General features: G+C 34.6%; 1 protein-coding gene across 3 annotated transcripts in view; it reads left to right on the top strand.

The window, feature by feature from the left end:
* SCAPER (S-phase cyclin A associated protein in the ER) overlaps positions 1-25,556 on the top strand; it is a 508,924-nt gene that overhangs the window by 125,058 nt on the left and 358,310 nt on the right. For 2 of the 3 annotated variants that reach the window (XM_013059415.2, XM_013059413.2), the window contains 7 exons: positions 3,022-3,284; positions 6,971-7,204; positions 12,117-12,287; positions 17,227-17,302; positions 17,540-17,657; positions 17,930-18,041; positions 20,770-20,910. In XM_013059415.2, the coding sequence (XP_012914869.1) occupies positions 3,022-3,284; positions 6,971-7,204; positions 12,117-12,287; positions 17,227-17,302; positions 17,540-17,657; positions 17,930-18,041; positions 20,770-20,910 (1,115 nt within the window). The remainder of the gene's footprint in view (positions 1-3,021; positions 3,285-6,970; positions 7,205-12,116; positions 12,288-17,226; positions 17,303-17,539; positions 17,658-17,929; positions 18,042-20,769; positions 20,911-25,556) is intronic. The other variant, XM_013059414.2, reaches the window with a different exon arrangement.

Below are 25,556 nucleotides of genomic sequence, written 5' to 3'. Positions count from 1 at the left end.
TATCTTCTTTATTCATTCGTCCATTGAAGGGCATCTTGGTTCTTTCCACAGTTTGGTGACTGTGGCCATTGCTGCTATGAACATTGGGTTACAGATGGCCCTTCTTTTCACTACATCAGTATCTTTGGGGTAAATACCCAGTAGTGCAATTACAGGGTCATAAGGAAGCTCTATTTTTAATTAAGGAATTAAAGGAATCTCCATAGTTTTCCAAAATCGCTGCACCAACTTCCATTCCCACCAACAGTATAAGAGGGTTCCCCTTTCTCCACATCCTCTCCAACACACATTGTTTACTGTCTTGTTAATATACTGTGCCAGTCTTTATCATTTGGTATATTTAGACATTTTATAATTAAGGTAATTGTTGGTATGTTAGGGTAGGATATAGGCCTGTCATTTTACTGTTTTTCTCTTGTCTCTGTTTCTCTTTCCATTGTTTCCCTTTTTTGGCTTTCTCATCAGTAACTTTATGATTCCATATTGACTTATTTATAGTGTTTTGGAGTATATTGATTTGTTCAGTTTTTTTAAATAGTTGTTTCCTTAGGTATTACATTGTACATATGTAAATTATCATACTCTATTGGCTTTAATGTTTACCACCATGAATGAAATGTAGAAACCTAATTGTTTCCCTTTATTCTCTCAACTTATATGTGTAATTGCCTTAATCATATTGTTTCCTGTATTAAATGGTATTTTAATTTTTTAATTTCTTTTCAGCGTAACAGTATTCATTGTTTTTGCACCACACCCAGTGCTCCATACAATATGTGCCCTCCCTAATTTTTTGTTTTACTTTCAAATGTGATTCAAGAGAGTGAGAAGAATAGTTTATTTACCTCCAGTTTTACTCATTGCAGTGTTTGTTTTTGTTTGTTATTTTTAAACCTTCTTGTCTTATTATTTTTCTTTAGGGAGCTTCCTTTAGCCATTCTTCAATGGGAGGTTTACTATTGATATGTTCTTTCAGTTTTTCCTTCATCTAAGAATGCCTTTATTTATTCTTCATTCCTGAGGGATATTTTAACTGGATATAGAATTTGCAATTGATAGCTCTTTCAGTCCCTGAAAAACATGTCACTTCCTCCTAGCCAGCAGTATTTCAGAGGAGAAATCTGCTGCCATTAGAATTTATGTTACTCTTTGGATAATATATTTTTCCCTGTGGCTGCTTTCAATAATTTTTTCTTTCTTTCTTTCTCCCCCCCCCCAACCCCCAGTTGTTTAATTATGATGTGTCTTAGCCTGGATTTGGGGAGGATACATTTCCCAATTTCTTGAATCCGTCGTTTATGTCTTTCACTAAGTTTGGCTAGTTTTCAGCCTTTCTTTCATCAAATACTTCTTCTACACTCTCTTTCCTCTCTTTCGGGGACTCCAGTGACACATGTTACCTCTTTTATAATTGGCCCACAGGTCCCTGAGACTCTGTTCTTGTTCTCAATGACACTTTCCCAGGAAAACTGATACACCACATTTTACCATCTCCTTGGCTCCTCCTGGTTGTATAAGCTCATCCCTTCTTTGGGGCCCACTGAGCCAGGAAGGAAGGAAATGTTTAGTATACAATATGTGTTTATGATTGAAGGGAGGACAACTCATGCCATCTTGTTGCTGTATGGTGAGGTGGATTCTTAGGTTCCCTCCTTGGCAAGGGGAAGGGAGATCCATGTGCCAAGTAAACCTGCCCTCCAGCACTTTATTTTGTTACATTAATGTTGGTTTAGTGGGAGCTCAGCTTTCTTTTTTTTTTTTTTTTAAGATAGATTTATTTATTTATTTATTTGACAGAGAGAGAGATCACAAGTAGGCAGAGAGGCAGGCAGAGAGAGAGGAGGAAGCAGGCTCCCCGCTGAGCAGAGAGCCATATGCGGGACTCGATCCCAGGACGCTGAGATCATGACCTGAGCCGAAGGCAGCGGCTTAACCCACTGAGCCACCCAGGCGCCCCGGGAGCTCAGCTTTCTATAGGGATCTGCTGATACTGGTGAAGGGGGAGAACAGAATGTTGACTAGTCCCTATTTCACACTCTGCCTTTGATGCTGAATGGAAGTGGAGGCTGTGCTTCCATTGGGCCCTGCTGACCCTGGGGTTTAGGGAGGACCACTGTTTTCAGTTCTGACTTGCACTGCTTCATTCAGTCTCATTGCTGCTCAGTGGATATGGAGGTTCATCTTCCTACTGGGCCACACTGAGCGTAGGGGTGGGGGAAAAGGTCAAGTGATAAGCAACTCCAGTTCCTGCTACATCTTGGCTTTACCTTTCCTGGGCATGTGACCTTGGGAAATTACTTAATCTCTCTTCGTATAATTTTTCTGAATGACAAAGGGATAAATGAAATGACAATAATAGATTTTATCAATGATAAACTTGGGATGATATGGGACGCCTGGGTGGCTCAGTGGGTTGAACGTCTGCCTTCAGGTCATGCTCTGGCATCAAGTCCCATATTGGGTTCCTTGCTCCACATAGAGCCTGCTTCTCCCTCTGCCTGGAGCTTTCCCTGCTTGTTTTCCCTCTCTACTCTCTCTGACAAATAAGTAAATAAAATCTTTAAAAATAATTTAAAAACTTTGGGGTGATGGTACTGGTATTACAGGGTTGTTGTGAAGATTAAGAATTATTCTGTGTAAAACACTTGGAACAGTATTAGCATATAGTCTACACTGTATCAGGTACCTCATTAGCACAGTTGATAGTGCATCAGTCTCATGGTACACACTATATAAATGCTTATTACTACTTTCTGATTCTGTGGCCTTATGGCAGTCTTAATCTGAATCTCAGTTTTGTCATTTGTAAAATAGAGAAAATTATACCTACCCCACAGTGTAGCTGTATTAGATGCTATACATGCACATACACACACACATTATGCCTTGCATGAAATTAGTGTCCTGTTTGTATATTAGTTACATTTAGTGGGAATTAGATTGGAAATGTTTTTATTTTATAGATTTTTGAAAATATCATCTAAATAAATCTTGATTTATTTCCTTCCCTCAATTGCATAGAACGGAAAGATGCTGAAGGATGGGAGACTGTTCAAAGAGGAAGGCCTGTTCGTTCACGATCAACAGCAGTGATGACAAAAGTTTCAGTAGCAACAGAAACATTAAGGTCAAAGGATGACAGTGATAAAGAAAATATACATCTTTTACCTGACGAAAGCATACAGAAAGGTGAATTTGCTGGAGATGGACTTTCTAATACTATAGAATTTCGGTCCAAAGACTCCTTACACTCTTGTGACCATCCTCTTGCTGAAAGAACCCAGGTAGTACATTCTGCAAATCCTTTTACTGCCTTTTTATAAAGGATATGTCTATGCTGGAATGTCTTATTTTCCTACTTAACTTTTTATTGTGAAATATTTCAGATCTCCAGGAAAGTTGCATGAATGAACAATGAACCCTGCTATACCCCCTTTACCTAGATTCATAGATTAAAATTTACCTCATTTTTTTCTTTTCTCTCTGTATCGATGCATCACAAACACAGATTGTATGTTGAACAGTTGAGAATAAAATGCAAACATCATAATTATTCACCTTTAAATATAGGATATATCTCCAAGGAATAAAGAAACTCTTAACCATTTTAATTGTAAAATTCAGGGAATTTGGCATCTGTATAGTGTTTTCATTTAATTTATAATTCATATTTGTGTCCCAGTGATTTCCTTATAGAATTTTTTCCCTTAGCCATGATCCAATGTCTAAATCACTCATTGTATTTAGCTTTGTTGTTGTTGTTGTTGTTGTTGTTTAAACATCTTTCACCTGGGGCAGTTTTTATTTTTGTCTTTCACTGTTAATGTTTTTGAAGAATACATTGCATTTCTTTTTTTGTAGAATGTCTTTCAGTTAGTTCATTATCCAAGTTAGCTTATGTATTTTTGACAGAAATAAAGCGATTGCTATGAGAGGGCATCTAGAGGCATATGATATTAATTTGCCCAAGATTGTTGATTTTTTGTTTTAAGAGGCATCCTTCTGCTTCATTTGAAGTATTATTAAAAATAATGATGAAAGTAAGGATCTTTTTGGACTTGCTCTCCTTTTATGTCCTGTAATCCAAGTGTAGAATAATTTGCTGATATTTAATACAGTTCTTTAGAGCTGTTGTTTTCAGTATTTGTGCTATTAGTCCATTTGAAATTTATTTTACTTATTTGATGAAGGAATGAATTTTTCAGGTATTTGTTTATATAAATATTCATGTTCAATTAGTATAATTTTATGTAAAATGAAATACAGGAGATATTGTATTTTAATATATACTTTATTTATTTAAATTTATTTTAAATTGTACTTTGTGGATGACACAGGGGCTAAGTAGAAGAGTTGTAAAATAGTCATAATATTTCTCAGTTTAGAATAGTGTCCGATTTTTAATGTTTTCTTTCTTTACCTCTAGTATATTTATTGTTACTGGAAACTCTACTCAACTTCCATGTTTTTCTTCTTAATGATGATAATGGCTCTTACTTGTACATTGTTCCTGATGTTCTGTAACTCCTTAATGTATATATGCCCATGTGAGATTGGAAGCTCCTTGTGAGCATTATCTTATGTTGCCTTTTAATTTCCCACATTATGGAGCAGAGTCCTAAACACATAGAAAATAATCAGTATTTTTGGGGGGGTATACCTTTAAGAAGCTTTTAATGTTAAACCTGATGAAGTCTCTCTTTTTAAAATTTGGTTTTGTCTTTTTTTTTTTTTTAAGATTTATTTATTAGAGTGAGGCTGTGCGAGGCGGGGGAGGGGCAGAAAGAGAAGGAGAGAGAATCTCAGGCAGACTCCCTGCTGAGCACAGAGCCCTACATAGGGCTTGATTTCATGCTGAGATCATGACTGAAGCAAGATCAAGAGTCACTTAACCCTCTGAGCCATCCAGGTGCCCCAAGAAATCTTTTTTAATCACTTAACATATAGTTCAGCTTTGTTCATCCTCATTTTTATGACCTCTGCTTGGGACTGCATCTTGGTAATAGCATTTTTAATCTCATCCTGAGTAGATTTTAGTTCTTTTATCTTTACAGTAAGAGATTCTCTAGTGTCTTCTATGCTTTTTTCAAGCCCAGCTATTATCTTTATAGTTGTTTTAAATTCAGTTCATCTTACTTACATCCTTATTGACTAAATTCCTGGCGGTGAGTACTGCCTCCTTTTCTTTCTTTTCATGTGAATTTTTCCATCTTGTCATTTTGTCCAGTAAAGAAAGGAGAATGAGGAAAACCAGTAAGAACAAAGACAACAGAAAAAGAAATCACTTAACATTAACACCTAGCATTTTTGCTAACATTTATTTTAGTCATAAAATTTAACAATACAATAATTACATTGGTTTTGTGTAATGAATAAGCTTACACGATTTGGGATTTTAGGAATAATCCTTACATATAGCTTTGAGTAATTAAAGTATTACTAAAATATTTCAATATAAAAAGTTCATTGCTATTGGTATCCAAGCTAATTGATAGAATTTTTCCACTGTTGTTCTAAAAATGGAATTAGCATATTTATGTATTTTTAAACATTACTTTATAGTTTAGCTTTGATTTTGTTGTATAAATGATACTGATTTTTTAATATGCAGGGTTGACTATATTGTAAACATCAGTAATGCTAATGTAAATATTGCCAAGAAGATTATAAACTTTGGTGACTAATGTATAGATAATGTCGATAGTAATATAAACAATGTGATACAACTTAAATAATACTTATATTAAAATCAACACTTAGAGACACTCTAAGTTTTGACCAATAGAATTTTTATTAAAGATTTTTATTTTTTTATTTACTTAAGAGAGAGAGAGTGAGAAGGTGAGAGAGGAGAAGGTCAGAGGGAGAAGCAGACTCCCCGTGGAGCTGGGAGTCCGATGCGGGACTCGATCCCGGGACTCCAGGATCATGACCTGAGCCGAAGCAGTCGTCCAACCAACTGAGCCACCCAGGCGTCCCGACCAATAGAATTTTTAAAGTAGTTTATAAGACTTGACAAAGTTTAATATTTATATAAATAATTAACCAAACTGGAGTTTTATAGCCACTGCCGTATTTATCTAAAGTTTAAGTAGTGATATTAGTGGATTTTAAATTCATAATTTTAGATTTTAATTCTACCTGGAGCTCATTACTCTGAATATAATTGGAAAACACAGCAGCATTCTTCTATACTCTGTTATAATATGAAAATAAAAACTTGTTTCTTTTTACTAAATTGGAAAGTTAAAAAAAATGGATATGTATTTGGCTTAAGACAGTATTTTATTTGATTTAAATGGTTTAATGTGTTAAGTATTCCTAAAGGCTAATGAGGAGGATATGGAAATCTAGATAGGAATTACATAAGTGGTGAGAATTCATGCTATGATATACTATACTTTTTATGGTATATTTCTCTTTAAATCTGAGAATTGGTATTGTGTACCATTGTGGTTATACATGAAAGATACTTTAAGGTTTGTTAATGTTATTTAAAGAGAGCAAGTGTCATGTTTTGAATAAAATGCCCTCAAAGTGTATATTTTGGTGAAAAGTGCCTTCATTTAATATTCGGCAGACAACCTTTGGAAAAACCACATAAATATCTTTAGTTATTTGAATATAAGACAAAGTATCATACTTCCAACTGGAATTTCCTTTGTGAGCTATATAAAATACTCATCAAGAATCATTACTAAAAAAATGTAATTATAATATAGCTTAATTTCATAAAGCATTTCAGACAGTGCCCTATATACATATTAGATGTGCAAATAAAATTTGTGGCTGCTTAATTTTTTTTTCTTTTTTTAAACTTGAAACTTATAAAAAAGACAAATGGGTCATCTGTCGGCTAGTCAACTGCTGCTTTAGTTGATAGGTTTAGTATAATCAGTTTTTCTAGAATGGAGTAGTTTGTGAGAATTTTTTATTATCTCTGAGTCATTCTGCAAATGTGTTTTGTTAGTTCACAGTGAGTCCGTTGGATGATGTCAAGAACTCTGGCAGTAGTACTTTACAAGACAGTTCTGTGAGAACTTCTGAAATACCTGCTGTTCATATTGATACAGAGTGTGTTTCAATTACTCAGCAAGCTGACACACCTCCTTTGCAAGCAAATGATGTATTTTCAGCAGAAAAAGCAGGGATAGAAACTGAAATGGATCCTTCAGATATTTCAAATGTGAGTGCTGCTAACTTGGTAAGAACAACTTATCAGAATTATGAGTAAATATATTAAAAGGGAATAAACCCTAGTAATAATTGTGTTGTGTGTTATTTTACAGTTTATAAAGCATTTTATATATGTTATTTCAGCTTAACATTTTATTCTTATAGCAAGCTTTTAATATAGTTAAGATTCTTCTTGTTCTGTAGAAGAGGAAAATGAGACTGTCCAAGTTAAATAACTATTGCTAAAATCATTCAGTTTGTGATCTGATCAAGTGTTCCTTAGTCTGGCATTAAGAAATGAAACCAGTAACAATAAAGTCTTCCATGCAACATCTAGCACTCTGATGGATGGGAAATGCTGCCTACTGCACTTTAAAAAATTCTCTAGCTTCTATCATTTGCTTGGAGTTGGTCTTTAAGATGAAATTTACTTACCATTTCTGTTGTGGAAATTTTAAAATGTGTTGATTTGGAATTAGAAGTTTATGTATTTGGATGACTACTTATTTATCTTCATGTCTTTCTGTTTCCAACTTTAGAATTAAGATACTTGACCAGAGGATAATCCAGAATGGATCATTCTAATTTAAAACTGACTTTCAAAAGAAGTAGGCACATATAAACAGTTGTTGAGAAAACTTACTCAAATTTTATTTTTTAGATAGCAACTATATACTATCATTTTCTTCAAGACTTAAGGCCTCATCATGCTGAAAGATGCTATCAACATATGGTATTAGACCAAATTATACATTTTTTTGACATAATACCATTAGATGTAGATGAAACTTGAGGGTTAAGAGAAAAATAAGGGTTATAGTAATAAGAAAAACATTTAAAATTTTAAAATAAGGAATAAAGAGCAAATTGTATTTTAACTTGGCTTTTTCAGTGTGACTGTTTTTAAAGGTTGAATATAATTGTGACCATATAAATACTAGACAATGTATGGGCTAGAAGTTGATCACTTTTATATTTTTTATATTCATATTATTACTTATTTTGTGAGAATCATATTTCAAGAGGAAAAGATCCCATACTTAAATAAGCATTAAAAAAGTATTTAAAAATTCTTCTTTCATCCTTTTTATTTTGATCACATATGTAAATAAGCTTGTGGTAGAATATTAAAAACTCTTGGTTATTTTAAGAATCAGATTTATATATTTTATGTAGTCTGCTTTATATATGACTCTTCATCTATTTTTAGAGTTGTTAGAGGAATTTTAATTAAACTAAGATTTAAAAAAAATTTGTTTTTGATTTGTCTTGGCAGAGATAAGTCTTTGGCTTGCTCTAGATGTACCTCTTTGTTTAGGTTCTCAGTGGGGGATTATAGAGAATTGCTGCAGTGATGAGAGAACTGTTTTCTTTCTTAATAAGTATCATCATATAGCTGGTTAAAGGTAAAACTCTGCAGTTGTCTCATTTAACAGAAATTTTGGTAAAAAATGACTTAGAACCTTTCTACTTTAAGGTCTACTGTTGCCACTATTGTAAAAATGTGGTAATATAAAACCTAGCTAACAATGGATCTGTGTTTTTAGATTTACTAAAATTTGAAATTTTAATGAAAATTTGAAAATTAAAAAAGTGATATATGTTGGTATTTATTTGAATTTCACAGTGTGAAAATACTAAAAGTTGTATATGAATAATTGAATCATTATTTCATCCATAAGCTGTACTTCTGCATTAAAGTCTTTTCAGATCTTCAGAGACTAAATAGAAATGTACATGTGGGGAAAATAAAATTGGGAGAGCAAATAGGCTCATGTGAGAACTTTCTGCAAAGTTATATATATTCAACTTTAACATTTGGATTTTTAAATTGTTCTTAAGTTGTAAGGTCTTTGTTGCACATTAACAACAGTCAGTTTGTATAATAATCTAGGGTTTATAGAGAAGAAGCTTATAGTGCAAAGAATTAGTCTCTCATCTAAACTCCCTCCCCCTCCCATTTTATTCCCCAGAAGCAATCTTTTGTGTTTTGGTGGGACAGAGTATCAAGAGAGTAGATAGAAGTTGGGGAGGGAGGAGAAAGCATTAATAAAGATACCAGTGCCCTTCTGCACTCTAAACCAATTCAGTTATAAGTTGGGGCTCAAGCATTTGCATATTTTAATACCTCTATTGAAGTATAATTGATTTTCAGTAAACTTCGGGTATCTAAAATATACAAATTATTAAAATTTTGATGTGTTTATACCTATAAAAACATCACTACAACCAAGAAAATGAACATACTGAATGAACAAACTCCGAAAGTTTTCAGATTTCCCTTAGTAATCCCTCCTTTCTGTCCTTCCCAGTATTTCCTTCCCAGGTCATCACTGTTCTGCTGTCATTATATAGTGATTGGTATTTTCAAAACTTTATGTAAATAGAGTAATATAATCTTTTGTTTGGCTTCTTTTACTCAGCATAATTATTTTAAGGTTCATCCATGTGGTTTTGTGTACTAATAGTTCATTCTTTTTACTGCCTTTGGAAGTATTCTACTGTATGCGTATAACACAGTATATTCATCCACACAGAATGTTCATCCATCCATTCACTTGTGGACAGATGCTTGAGTCCAGTTTCTATGTTATGAAAAATGGCACCATGAACGTTTGTCTTTGTTTTGAACATACGCTTTCATTTCTCCTACAAAGATACGTAGAGGTCAGTTTTGTTGAGAGTATTGTTCAGGTCTCTTAGATCCATGCCAGTTTTCAATACATGTTCTATCAGTTGAGAAAGAGATATTAAAATCTCTGAATATAACTGTGAAACTGTTTCTTTTTTTAAATACAACTTTATTGAGGTAAAATGTACATAGCATACAGTTTACCCAGTTAAATTTTACAATTTGATATTTTTCAGCATATTCACAGAGTTGTGCAACAATCACCATGATCAGTTTTAGGGCACTTTCATCACTACAGAAAGAAACCCAATACCCATTAGCAGTCACTCCTTTCACTCCATCCTTCCAACCCTAGATAACCACAGACGGCTTTCTATCTGTATAGGTTTGTCTGTTCTGAACATTTCATGGAAGTGGAATATAATGTGTGGTCTTTTGTGACTGGCCTCTTTCACTGGGCATAATGTTTTCAAGGTTCATTGATGTTTTAGCCTTCATTCCTTTTTTGTGGCCAAAGAATATTCCATTGTATGGATACACCACATGTTATCCATTCATTACTTGAAGGACATTTGGGCTGTCTCTGTTTTTTTGGCTGTTATAAATTATGCTGCTTTAAATATTTGTATATACGTTTCTGTGTGGATATATGGTTTCATTTTTCTAGGGTAAATATCTTGCAATTGTTGGCTCATATGGAAACTTTATGTTTCACCTTTTTGAGGGATTATCAAACTGTTTTCCAAACTGGTAGCACCTTTTTTATTCCCATTAAGTTTTTTTTTTTTTAATTTAATTTTTTTCAGTATTCCAAGATTCATTGTTTATGCACCACACCCAGTGCTCCATGCAATATATACCCTCCTTAATACCCACTACCAGGCTCACCTATCCCTTCACCCCCCAAACCCCTCAGTTTATTTCTTAGACTCCATAGTCTCTCATGCTTCATCTCCTGCTCCGCATTTGCCCTAGTTCACTTTTCCTTTCCTTCTCCTAATGTCCTCCATGTTATTCCTTATGCTCCACAAGTTAAGTGAAACTGTATGATAATTGACTCTCTTTGCTTGACTTATTTCACTCAGCATAATCTCCTCCAGTCCCGTCCATGTTGATATGAAAGTTGGGTATTCATCCTTTCTGCTGGCTGAGTAATATTCCATTGTATATATGGACCATACCTTCTTTATCCATTTGTCTTTTGAAGGACATCTTGGCTTTTTCCACAGTTTACATTTGCATTAAGTTTATTTATTTTTGTAGTTCAGTCCATTTCTGCTTCATGTATTTTGAATCTCCATTATTAAGTCCATAAATGGTTATGTTTGTTTTGTCTTTTTGATGAATTAAACCTTTTATTGTTATGAAATGACCTTTTTTATCCCTCCTGATATTTTTGCTCTGAAGTCTGGTATTAATACTTCAGTTTTCTTTTGATTAGTGTTAGCATTGTAGCACTTTAACTGGTAATTTGTTTATATTCTGATATTTCAGTTAAGTTTCTTTTGGGCAGCATATGTTTGGATCTTGCTTTTTATCCCATTTGACAATCTCTATTAATTAAGGTGTTTAAACTATTCCACTCTATTGATTATTGATATGGTTCCTTTAAATATACTATCGTATGATTTGTTTTCTCTATGACTCACCTCTTTTTCACCCCCTTTTTCTTCTCTTTCTCTCTTCTTTTGGATTAATTATGTTTGATAATTCCATTTTTATCTCCTTTTGTTGGCTTATTAGTCATAACTGTTTATTATTTCATTGTTTGCTTCAGAGTTTCTAGTACACATTTTTAGCTTATCATATGAATTTATTAATTAATGATTTAGTTGCATGTTATTTATACTTTTTTCTAATGTGTATTTTTAAGTTACATATACATGTTCAGAAAGTAACATTACCATTACAGAATAAAATCTTTCCTTGTTCCCTTTATATATTTTTCTTTTGTTTTAAAGATATTTGATCTACAACTGTTTTGAATTTTGGCATTCAAACTAGATTCATACTTTGAAATTAATAATATCTGTCATTTGTATAACTTCACAGTTTCTCATACATAGTGGTCTGATAAAGAAGGTAAGTCACAAATTATTGTACCATTTTGTGGAATACAAAATATGCTTTTGGTGTTAAGAAGCTTCTAAGTCACACAGGTAGCAAGTGGTTGAACCTATACTGAACCCCACATTTTATAATTCCAGATCAATGCTACTTTTTTGTGTACTGTTGAATGTGTAGTTAGAACATAAAGAATAACTTTCTACTCAACTGATAATTCTTTTGTTTATTTTTAACTTTACAGTCCATGGCAGAAGTTCTTGCTAAAAAGGAAGAGCTAGCAGATCGTCTAGAAAAGGCCAATGAAGAAGCCATTGCTAGTGCTATTGCTGAAGAGGAACAGTTAACCAGAGAAATTGAAGCAGAAGAAAACAATGATATTAATATTGAAACTGACAACGACAGTGATTTTTCTGTGAGCTTTTATTTTTTTAATTTAATTTATTTATGTTTTTTATTTATTTCTTTTTAGCGTAACAGAATTCGTTGTTTTTGCACCACACCCAGTGCTCCATGCAATATGGGCCCTCCATAATACCCACCACCTGGCTCCCCCAACCTCCCACCCCTGCCCTTTCAAAACCCTCAGATTGTTTTTCAGAGTCCATAGTCTCTCATGGTTCATCTCCCCTTCCAATTTCCCTCAACTCCCTTCTCCTCTCCATCTCCCCATGTCCTCCATGTTATTTGTTATGCTCCACAAATAAGTGAAACCATATGATAATTGACTCTCTCTGCTTGACTTATTTCACTCAGCATCATCTCTGCCAGTCCCGTCCATGTTGCTACAAAAGTTGGGTATTCATCCTTTCTGATGGAGGCATAATACTCCTTGGTGTATATGGACCACATCTTCCTTATCCATTTGTCCATTGAAGGGCATCTTGGTTCTTTCCATAGTTTGGCGACCGTGGCCATTGCTGCTATAAACATTGGGGTACAGATGGCTCTTCTTCTCACTACATCTGTATCTTTGGGGTAAATACCCAGTAGTGCAATTGCAGGGTCATAGGGATGCTCTATTTTTAATTTTTTAAGTTTTTTTTTTTAATAAAATTCCACTGTAGTTAACATACAGTATTATATTAGTGTGAGGTATACAGTATAGTGATTCAGCAATTCTCAACATTACTCATTGCTCATCATGATAAGTGTACTCTTAATCCCCATCACCTGTTTCATCCCCCTCCACCTTTGATATACTTTAGTTTAAATGTGTACCCTCAGTTAAAGGTATTTTTTTTACTAACAAGAACATTTTTTACTTGAAGCATACTGCAGAACACATGTTCTAAAGGATATATATAAAAGATTCCATCCAAGAAAAATTCAATACACATTTTTCTTTAAGTACACACTGAAGAATCCCCTGGCTAAATAATATAAAAAGAGACATAACAAATACTACAAATTTAAGGAGACTGAGATCATACCAAGTATATTTTCTATCCACAGTGGTACAAAACTAAAGACCACAATAAAAGTGGGAAAATCCACAATGTAAATATTAAACAACACACTACTACACAAGTAATGGGCCAAATAAGAAATGAGATAGCAAATCAAAATAAGTCTCAAAAGAAAAGAAGAAGAAAACACTATGTGTCAAATCTATGGGATGTAGCAAAAGCAGACATTAGAGTGAAATTTATGCTTTAAATACTTGTATTAAGAAAAAAAGTTGAAGTAAACAACTTAACATTATACCTCAGGGAAGCAGAAAAAGAAGAAACTTAGCTGAAATTTAGTAGTGGAGGGAAGTAAAGAAGATTCAGAAATAAATAAAATAGAGACGAGAATAAATAATAACATAACATTGAAAGTCATGACCAGTTCCCCTCCACCAAAAGAAACAAAATCGGCAGTGCTTTAACTATATAACTAAGCAAAAAAAAATTTTGAGTCAAAAACCAAAATGAGAAATGAAAGAGAAAATAATACAACAGATGAGATCACAAGAGATTACTATAAACAATTATATACTAACAAATCAGATAACTTAGGAAAAAAAACAAATAGATAATTCCTAAAAACATACAAGTTACTAAGATTGAATAATGAATCTTGAATCCAGAAAGTAGGAAGTCTTCGTACACCAATAACAGGAATGAAAGTTGAATTGGGAACCCGAAATCTCTGAGCAAAGAAAAGCCCAAGACCACATGGTTTCATTGGTGAATTCTACCAAACATTTAAAAAAAAATGACAATCTTTGTCGATATCTTATAAATAATGGAATAGAGGGAACACATTCAGAATCATTCCATGAGGCCAGTACTATCCTGATACTGAAAAAAGATAAAAACGATACAAGAAAAAGGTCTGGTTTGTCTGATATAAGTATTATGTGACAAATGTTTTTCCATCCCCTCACTTTGAATCTGCCAGTGTCTTTAGGTCTAAAATGAGTCTCTTGTAGGCAGCATAGAGATGGCTCTTGTTTTTTTTAACCCATTTTGACACCCTGTTTATTTTGACTGGAGTGTTTGGTCCATTTACATTTAAAATAATTATTGATAGATGCATATTTATTGCATTTTACAGTTGTTTCTAGAGATTTTCTCTGATCCTTTCTTGTCTTTATCACTTTTGATCTCTCCTTTGCCCTGGAAGTGTCCCCTTTAATAATTCTTGCAGGGCGGTTTAGGGGTTATAAACTCATTTAGTTTTCATTTGTCTGAGAAACTCTATCTCTGCTTCTAAATTATAGCCTTGTTGGGTAGAGTATTCTTGGCTGCAGATTTTTTCCATTTAGTACATTGACTGTATCATGCCACTGACTTCTGGCTTGCTAGGTGTCTGTTGAGAAATCTCCAGTTAGCCTTATGGGTTTTCCCTTGTAAGTTAAGGACTTTTTTTTGTCTTGCTGCTTTTAAGATTTTTTTTCTTTATCACTTTATTTTGCAAAATGAATTATAGTATTTCTTGGTGTTGGCCTGCTTTTGTTGATTCTGATTGGAGTTCTCTGTGCCTCCTATATTTGTATGTCTGTTTCCTTCCCCAGATTAGGGAACTTTTCTGCCATTATTTCTTGAAATAATTTTCTGTTCTTTTTCCCCTCTCTCTTCTTCTGAGACTCCTACAAAACAGATGTTTTTACATTTAATGGAGTCACCAAGTTCCTAAATCTATTCTTGTGTTGCATAATTCTTTTTTCTCTTTTGTTTGGCTTCGTTATTGTCCATTATTTTATCTTTGAGGTCACTAATTTGTTTCTCTGCTTCTTCTAGCCTGCTGTTCATTGCATCAAGCCTGTTTCCAGTCTCATTTATTAATTCTTCATCTCTTATTGTCTTTTATTTCTGTCAGTCTCACTGGTGTCTTCTATTCTTTTCTTAAGTCCAGTGAATATCCTTATGATTGTTGCTTTAAATTCTCCATCAGGCATGTTATTTATATCTGTTTTGCCATGGCCTTATCTTGTTCTTTCATTTGGGATACATTTCTTTGTCTTGGCACTTAGTCTAAGTCTCTGCCTTCTTCCCTGTGTTAAAAAAAGCCAGTTTTGTCTCCTGAAAGTAATGGCTTTCTGAAGAAGAGGTCATGTAGTGCCTCAGGTCTGGCACTTCATGGAATATCTTTGGTATTTGTGTGCTCTGCTGTTGTGTTTTAGCTGCTTTATGCTTCAGGCCAGTTGTCTGCAGAGGCTCTCCATGCCTACTGGGGACACTGTTTAATCCCTGGGCTGAATGTGGTGAGTTTTAACTAGATGTGCTCTGGTATGTTTGTGAATTGAGACCTGACACCAACTCTCTGAACTGAGGCCTTGCAGAACTCTGTTCAGGGTTTGTGATCTGGGCAGGAGTTTATGCTGATCTTCTGTGGGGAGGGGCCTACCATTCTGGGACTGAGGCAAGCTTGACCAAGAAGTGCAGTTCTGCCAGAATGCAGGGGTGTAGGGCATGATGTAAGCAAATTAGGCAGGCAGCGTTGGTGCTGAACTTCTTCCCTCAGATGGCTCTGTGTTTATGCTGAGGGGTGTGGAAGAGAAATGGCTCTTCCTAGCTCTTTTGTTCCCAGAGAGGCATCTCTGTGAACACTGTGCTGCACCTCAAGGAAATGCTCTTAGAATAGTGAATAATCTCCCACTGTGTGCCCCAGGTGTGCCCCACTGTTTCCACACTGTCTGCCCCTGGTTTTTTTTTGCCTGTCTTCTCTCCAGGAGCAGGGCTGTGCCCTCTGGGCTCCATCCTAGCCAAGCCTGCTGGCTTTTAAAACTCCAAATCTGTTAAGCCCTGCTGGTTGCAAGAACTCACAAAATTCAGCCCCTCTCATTTTCCAAACCAAAGGCTTTGGGGAAAGTTCTCTTTGTGCATGCCCCTTTGTGCTTGTGTGTCTCTCTCTTGCCCTTCCCTGCGACCAATGCTCTCTCCCATTTGCAGTATCAGCAATCTGATCCATTTCTCCCCTAAATCATGTCTCTGTACTTCCAATCTTCTTCATTGTGACCTCTTCTCTCCCTTTAGTGTTAGTTTGTCCTGTCAGTCTTCAGGATGGTATCTAGGAGATGATTTGATAGTTACCTTGTTGTGTTCCCGGGACAAGATGAGCCTGGGGTCCTCCTACTTCACCGCCACGTTGGGTTCTTTCTGTGGCCTTTTAGAATTTTTAACATAATTGTTCAAAAAATTACATTTAGAAATAAAATTCATAGGGCCAGAGGGACTTTCACTTGTTTCAAAAACAATAGGAAATCCTTCTTTAGCACTTTTACCATTATAAAGTGTTTTTATACATAATTTCATTGATAAGCTGGAAGTTGTTATACATAATTTCATTAATAAGCTGGTAAAAAGTTTTACCAAGCGATAAATTGAATCTTCAAAAAAGTAAGAACATTAATCAGATTTTAATTGCAGAGATTGACATAGAATCTAAGGTATTTTAGTTTTTTCTTTTCCACTAATAAAAAGCAAATGATAATGCCTTGCTGTCACTAAGCCCTCAGGATATATATGTTGCTAAGAGGGACTTTTTACAGAATGGACGTAACCATAAATGTTTCAAATGTTTTTCTATTAAATTTTAATACCCAGAGAATAATCTTGAGCTCTTCTCATGTGTATTATGAATATGGCAGAGTTATGTGGTAATAATATGAGGCCAATATGTTTCTTTTAAATTTACTTGATTTGTTTCTGCTGTTAAAGAAAAGTAGGTTTATCTTCCTCTTAAAACGTATAGACTATAATATTTTAACTTGGTGATTAGTATATCTAAAAGAGGTATATAACGTTTTTCTGGTTTTGAACTGTTTGTTAAATGTATTAGGAAAATTACATTTGCAGTTCATTTTTTTAAGGTTATAATTATGTTCAAGTATTTCTTTTTCACTTTTCCTTATTACATTTTAGGCCAGCATGGGCAGTGGGAGTGTATCTTTCTGTGGTTTGTCAATGGACTGGAATGATGTCCTTGCAGATTATGAAGGTATTCTGTGTGTGTGTGTGTGTGTGTGTGTGTGTGCGTGCGCGTGCGTGCATGCATGCACACTGTGTGTGTAGCTAGAGGGATTTAAAGTAGATTATTTTACTAAATGGGAGTTTATGTATAAAATAAATAATTTGGAGTGGGAATGCTGATGCCTTTTAAAATTCTGTTCTCAAATGTTGGTTTTACAGAACTGTGTGGTTAAACAGTTACAGTGGTTTTCTTTTCTTTGGGCAGCTCGTGAAACTTGGCGCCAAAATACATCATGGGGGGATATTGTAGAGGAGGAACCTGCTAGACCTCCAGGCCATGGAATTCACATGCATGAAAAACTTTCCTCACCATCTCGTAAAAGGTTGGGCTTTGAAAATTAATTTGAAATGTTTCACAGAAGGGAAAATAGCTACTCTTGATTATTAAATAGAGTTGCTAAACAACATTATAAGGCATATTACTCAGGATAGTTACAGATTCATTGAAAAGTGACAATGTTTTCCTGAAACGTTAGACCAGAAATATGTTTGTATACTTTTTATATTTACTTTAGGAATGTTGAAGACTAAAGGAAATATTTTGGCTTTATCATGTAAACATTTGTGTCTTCTTTCCATTTGTTTGTGTTAATAGAACAATTGCAGAATCTAAGAAGAAACATGAAGAAAAACAAATGAAAGCACAGCAGCTAAGGGAAAAGTTACGTGAAGAGAAAACATTAAAGCTGCAGAAATTATTAGAAAGGGTGAGTTTTTAATATTTAGAAAATTCTGATAGCCTTAAATTGATGGGCTGATTTTTAACTTGACTATTTTTTGTCTAAGAGAAGCTAGCAGAACTATAAAAATAATTAAATTTTCTAGGAAACAAAAGCGTTTCTACTTTTTGAATTACAGAAGGTTGCCTACAAAAAGAAAAAAGTTGACATTTCTAAACCCGCTAATAATTTTGATGTTTGCAGAATTGGCATAAGTTATTAAGCTGTGCTTTGTCTTTTGCCATTTTTATGGGGGTGTTTCTTTGGGGAGTCTTGTAGACAGTGTACGATGGTTGGTAGGATAGTCTTGAGCCTCAGATCATCAGGTTTGAATAAGTGGAGTACTGACTGAATTTATAGAAAAGATTCTCAGCTGATCAGTGTGATAGAGTGGGAAGAACATGGGGTCTGGAGATAGCCAACCAGGGATCAAATTCCGGTTTTTCCACATGATAAAATATTGCCCTGGGCAAGTTATTTGTCAATATTGCATATCAGTTTTTTTATTTGTAAAATGACAATTATAATTATTAACTTGACATGATTAACTGTGGCAATTATGTATAATAGTAGCATAGTGTTAGGATGACGGTTGCTCATTGTATGATCATTCTTATTATTACTTCAACATGCCAGATATAGGCAAGTACTATATTATTTATGTGTGCTGTATAGTAATGACCTTAAAACTGAGCCACTTTAAACAACAGATGTTTATTAGCTCACAGTATATGTGGGCAAGGAACCTGGGAGTGTCTGGCCTAATGATTTTTATTTGGAGTCTCTCGTGAGTTTGCAGTCATGCTATTTGCTGGGGTCAGTCATTTGGAACTGAAGGATCCACTTTTGGACCCACTCATGTGGTTATAGGCAGACTTAAGGTGCTGCTTACCAGTTGACCATGGTCTTCAGTTATTTGTCATGTGTGCCTTTCCACAGCCCAAGTGTCCTTGACATGGTCACTGGCTTCCCTACAGAAAACAGTCCAGGAGAAAGGGAGGAAAGGCGAAGGGGTTGGGGATGGAGATGAGGATGGAGAGAGGGAAAGAACAAATGAGCTCCAAAATTGAAGCCGCATTGCCTTTTGTAACCTGATTGTGGATGTGATATGCTGTCACTTTTGCTGTATTCTATTGGTCAGAATCCTGATACAGTGTGGGTGGGAATTACAGAAGGATCTGAATACCAGGTGACTGGGATTGCTGGGAGCCATCTTGGAGCCTGCGTACTTTAAGTACCTATCACAACATGACAAAAGATATGTGACTGTTATAGTATAGGTGAGCTCCTTTGTTATCTTCTAATACTAGAAAGGAGTACTAATATACAAAGATGAAAAATATTTGCTTTGGGGCACCTGGCTGGCTCAGTTGGTGGAGCATGTGAAAGTCTCTTGATCTCAGGGTTGTTAGTTCAAGCCCCGTGTTGGGTATAGAGATTATTTAAAAATAAAATCTCTAAAAAATAAAAAAAAAACTGTATTAGAAAAATAAAAAAAAAATAAAATCTCAAAAAAATATTATTTGCATTACTTACAATGTATATTTTAAATTTTGGAGAGATAATTGTATCAAATAATCAAATATTTTTTAAAATGAGGTGTAGTATAAGATTCTAAGTTTTGTACAATAGAAAAGTTGACTAGAAAAAGAAGGAAATCTGCAACTTTTATCTTTACCTGAATCTCAAGAATTTGTCATTATTTTTATTTTAATCATTTAGAATGAGTAAATCAAAATTAAAAAAGACTCCATGTTATGGGGTTCTGTAAGAGTTAATATATTATTTAATTTTTAGTTTTAGAGAAATGTTGTAACATAACTACAACTTCCCTCTTACTGTGTCTTTTTAAGTTTTATTTTATTTATTTATTTGGGAGAGGGCAGGTGAGCATGAGTGGGGTGGAGAGGGACAGAAGGAAAGGGAGAGGGATAGGCAGACTCCCCGCTGAGCAGGGAGCCCAGTGTGGGGCTCAATCCCAGGGCCCTGAGATCATGACCTGAGCTGAAGGCAGATGCATAACTAACTAGACCACCCGGGCACTTCTTACTGTGTCTTTAAGACACATAAAGTTATATAGTTTATTTTCTTATGTAATATAATCTGCCAGTATTCATGCAAACAGAATAATAAGTTCTTGAAATTGTACAAGATGTTAGAGGTTCTTTGGTTTAATTTTCCATTTATGTAAGTTTCTCTTTGATTTTAATGATAAATCTACTTTCTGTTTGTATAATAGGTTATAGTTTCAGCACTGTTTTCATATGTGATCTCATCACCAGACTTCTTTGTAGCTCACAGAGTTGGACAGTTACTGAATTCCATTTTATAGGTGTGAAAAATGAGTCTAGGAGAGGTAAAGTACTGTTTCCAGTGGCATATGACTGATAATTGGCTGACCAAAGAGCTTTAAAGATCTGTCTTCTGGCTCCTAATCCAGAGCTGTTTCCACATCATACTTTTTTAGGTGGTTAAGCACATAATTATATAGCTGAAATTCAACTGAAATGTTAGTTTTATTCCCACTCATGTTGAACCAACTTTTGCTTTTGCTAGCAAGGGACCAAGGTAGTTGTGAACTCAAGCAGTCTGGCTTCTTAGTCTGGGTTCTAAATCACAAGTCATGCTCCTTTAGGGCTTTCTAGGTTCTAGACTTTGTAATTCCTAAGCTGTTTATCTGTTAAATTACTATGTGTGATTATCTCACTCTGTATAGGAGAAGGATGTCCGGAAGTGGAAGGAAGAATTATTAGATCAACGACGCAGGATGATGGAAGAGAAATTACTTCATGCTGAATTTAAACGAGAGGTGCAATTACAAGCAATTGTTAAAAAAGCACAAGAGGAAGAAGCTAAGGTATATCTTAGGTACTTTGAACACTGAATTAGTTCCCTAAGTTCTCTTTTCAATTGTTAATATAAGAGGCTGATATTTGTGAAGTAATTATTCTGTGCCAGAATAATAGGCTCGCTTAAAACATATTAGGTGCAAAATCATATACTTAACAATAATCCTTTAAGATGTATATTAATGTTTTGCAGCTTTTTTGAGGTGCAATTGACAGACAACAAATAGCACGTATGTAAAGCATCAGTTTGATGAGTTTTGACATGTATGATTTCCTGAAACCTCAGCACAATGGAGATAAGAAGCAGTTTCCGGGCCCTCAGAAGTTTGCTCACGCTTCTTTGTATTCATTCCTTCCTCCAACTCTGTTACTGTGCAGTTGCTGATTTGCTTTTTGTCACTAAGGATGTTAGCATTCACTAGAATTTCATATGAATGGAACCATACAGTATATATTCTTTTCCTCTGGCATCTTTCACACAACATAGTTACTTTGGACGTCATCCATACTATTGTGTGTATCACTTCCTTTTCATTGCTGAGAAGTATAACATTGTGTAGAAATACCATGATTTGTTAAGCCGGTCACCTGTTGATAGCTATTTGTTTACTTTCTTGTTTTTTGGCCATTATAGATCTAGCTGCTGTGAACTGTCATGTACAAGTCTTTGTGCAGATGTGTGCTTTTATTTTCTTGGGTAAATATCTAAGAATGAAATAGCAGAGCCTTATAATAGGTTCATGTATTTTTTTAATTTTTTATTTTTTATAAACATATAATATATTTTTATCCCCAGGGATACAGGTCTGTGAATTGCCAGGTTTACACACTTCACAGCACTCACCATAGCACATAATAGGTTCATATTTAACTTATATGGTTTTCCAAAGTGGTTATTATATAGGTTTCCCCCCACTATTTGAAATTAGAGTGTTCCAATGAAACTTTTTATAATCTAAAATGGCATAAAGATGCAATTACCATTAATTTATATGGAAAAATAATATCTTTTAGGCTTTTCTGATACGTTAGGACACATCTTGCTAATGGATGCACAAAATAAATTGAGACAAAGCACAGATATTCACAAACACAATTCAAAACTGTGGTGGCCTGATGCTGAGATGCTGAGTGTAGTTTCCAGGGAAGGAGCTGGGCAGCGCCGCTCATACTGTTCGGGGTGTGCTGACTCTATAATGGCTCACTGTAAAAACAGACACTGAACATGATTTTTGTTTTTTTGCTTTTTTTCATAAAGCAGACATCCTCTTTGAATTTCTTTTGGTTAGCAAAAACAAGTGCTAGTGTAGGTCTCTCATAAAAGCAAAGTGGTATAATGAGAACTTTCAAAAAGCAGGGGATAGTTGTGGTATTAGATATTCTTACCAGCAGTGGATGAGAGTTCTAATTAAGCACATTCTAACCAACATTTGACATGGTTACACATTGTAATTTTAGCCACTCCACTTTATTATGTGTCTATGATATCTCATTTGGTTTTAATTTTCATTTTTGAACATCTTTTCAGTGCTTATTTCATATCTTTATCTCTTATTTGGTGAAATATGTGTTCAAACATCTTATTTATTTAAGTTGGATTGTTTTATTATTACATTTTTTAGCTTTATTGAGATATAATTGACAAATAGTAAGGCATATAAAGTATACAGCATGATGATTTGTTATACATATACATTGTGAAAGCATTCCCCTCATCAGGTTAAATAAGACATCCATCACCTCATATATTTATCTCTGTGTGTGTGTGTGTGTGTGTGTGTGTGTGTGAGAGAGAGAGAGAGAGAGAGAGAGAGAATGTTTAAATTCTATTCTCTTAGCATATTTCATTTATACACTACAGTGTTATCAACTGTAGTCACTGTGTTGCCCATTAGATCCTCAGAAGTTATTCATCTTAAACCTGAAAGTTTAAGCACTTTTACCATCCTCTCCCTATTTCTTTTCCCATTCTCAGCCCCTGGCAACCACTTTTCTACTTTGTTTTTATGAGTTCAACTTTTTTTAGATTCCAAATATAAGTGATACCATGCAGCATTTGTCTTTCTTTGTCTGGCTCATTTAATTTAGCATCTTGCCCTCCAGTTTCATCCATGTTGTCATAAATGAAAAGATTTCTTAAAGGACTTCCATGTATTTTAGATACTAAGACCTATGTTTTGTAAATAATTTCTTATGTCTTTGGATTGCCTTTTCCTTTTCTTCTCTCTCTCTCTCTCTCTTTTTTAAAGATTTATTTATTTGTTAGAGAGACAGAGAGAGGGAGAGCATGAGCAGGGGGAGTGGCAGGCAAAGGCAGAGGGAGAAGCAGACTGAGCAATGAACCTGATGAGGGACTTGATCCCAGGACTCTGGGATCATAACCTTAGCAGAAGGCAGATGCTTAACTGACTGAGCCATCCAGGCATCCTGCCTTTTCCTTTTCTTTAAAGTGTGTTTTGAAGTTTTAAAAATTGCCAAAGTCCAATGTATTAACTTTTTTCCTTCTATACTTTGTGTTTTTTTGTGTCCTATATAAAAAATCTCTGGGGCACCTGGGTGGCTCAGTGGGTTAAAGCCTCTGCCTGGGCTCAGGTCATGATCTCAGGGTCCTCAGATCGAGCCCCGAGTCAGGCTCTCTGCTCAGCGGGTAGCTTGCTTCCCTTCCTCTCTTCTGCCTGCCTCTCTGCCTACTTGTGATCTCTGTCAAATGAGTAATAAAATCTTTAAAAAATATAAATAAATAAGAGATCCTTACCTAAATTTATAGTCACTAAGATTTTCTCTTAATTTTTTTGTAGGAGTTTTACATTTTACAATGACGTCTATGTTCCCGTTTGAGTTAAATTCTGTATATGGTGTGAGGTAGGGTTGAGATTGATTTTTTATGTAGGGATATCCAATATTCAAGTACCAATTGTTGAAAAGATTATCTTTTTTATATTGAATTGCTGTAGTATTGTTGTTGAAAAGCTATTTGCCATACATATGTATGGGTCTGTTTCTAACTGTCTATTCTGTTTCATTTGTCTCTGTGCCCATTTTTATGCCAATACCACTTTATCTTGATTACCATTATAGTATTGTATCCCTTTGATGTATATGTCAATTTAGTGCTTTGAAGTTTTCAGTGTGAAAGTCACCTTATTTAAATTTATTCCTAAATATGTATTCTTGTAGACATGCTTATAAATTGGAATTGTTTTTTTAATTTCATTTTCAGACCATTTATTATTAGTGCATGAAAATACAGTTGAATTTTATATGTTAGTCTTGTCTCTTGCAACCTTGCTTAAACTGACTCTTTACTTCTAATAGCTTTTTAGTGGATTCTTTAGGACTTTCTATATACAAGATCATGTTATCTGCAAATAGATATAGGTTTATTTCTTTTCCACCTGGTTGTCTTTGATTAGTTTTTCTTCCTTTTTGCTTTAGGTAGGACCTGAAATTCAGTGTTGAATAGAAGTGATAAACGTGGACAGGATATCTTTGTCTTTTCCCCAGTCTTTATGGGAGGTATTTAGTCTTTCATCATAAAGTATGATGTTAGGTGTGTGTTTTTATAGATGCCTTTCATCAGCTTGAGGAAGTTCCTTTTTATTCCTATTTTGTTGTGTGTTTTTATCACAAAGGGATGTTGGATTTTGTCAAATTGCTTTTCTGCATCTGTTGCAAAATAGTGAGCTTTTGTTTTTTGTTCTCTTGATATTCGCTATAATACACCAATTGAATTTATGTTTTATATATTTACCTAATTTTTTAGTTATTTAAGGTGAGAGGGTATATCTGGACCCTGTCACTCAGGGCCGGAAGTGGAAGATTTGAACTATGTATTATTATTATTATCTTTATTTTCTAGAGGGGCAATCTGAAGGTAGATTGTTGATGGTCACACAGCCAGAATTAAAATCCAGGTCTTTGTGGTTCCAAAGCCTCTGCTTTTACAACTGTGGTTTTGGTTTAGTATTCTCATTTTTTGGTCTTCTTTTCATATGATTTAAATGAATTTTGATTTGTCAAATTGCTTAATATGTTTACTTTATAAAATTATAGTTTTATTAAGCCATAGTGGCTTCATAAGCATATTAACCCAAACTACAGTTTAAAAACTCTCCATCAAGGTGAATGGTCAAGCTGCTGGCTGTCTTTACCTGAGAATATGAGCTGTCTTTTGTAATTCTAAAAATTCTTAATAATCAAGGTAAACTGAATCAAGAGTCTGTACTAAAATTATGGAAATATGAAACAGGGCTTTAAAACTATGCTACCAATTTCTACCCTATCCATTCTCTTAATTTTTATTTTATAGTTTTAAAACTATGCTACCAATTTCTACCCTGTCCATTCTCTTAATTTTTACATTCCAAAACTCCATTTTGGAATGTAGTATGTCAGGGCACCTGCATATCTCAGTCAGTTAAGCTTCTGCCTTTGGCTCAGATCATGATCCCAGGGTCCTGGGATCAAGCCCTGCATCAGGCTCCCTGCTAAGTGGGAAGTCTGATTGCCCCTCTCCTTCTGCCCTCCCCCCACATGTGTTCTCTCTCTCTCTCTCACTTGCTCTCTTTCATGTTCACTCTTTCTTTCAAGTAAATAAATAAAATCTTTTAAAAAAGTATTATGATTGAATTGCTCTTAGGGTAATTGCATAAAT

The sequence above is a fragment of the Mustela putorius genome, unplaced genomic scaffold (genome assembly GCF_011764305.1).
Source record: "Mustela putorius furo isolate JIRA1106 unplaced genomic scaffold, ASM1176430v1.1 tig00003972_pilon_pilon_pilon, whole genome shotgun sequence".
Taxonomy (NCBI): Eukaryota; Metazoa; Chordata; class Mammalia; order Carnivora; family Mustelidae; genus Mustela; species Mustela putorius.
Note: the sequence above shows the minus strand (reverse complement) of the source record. Positions and strands in the feature narration are given on the sequence as shown.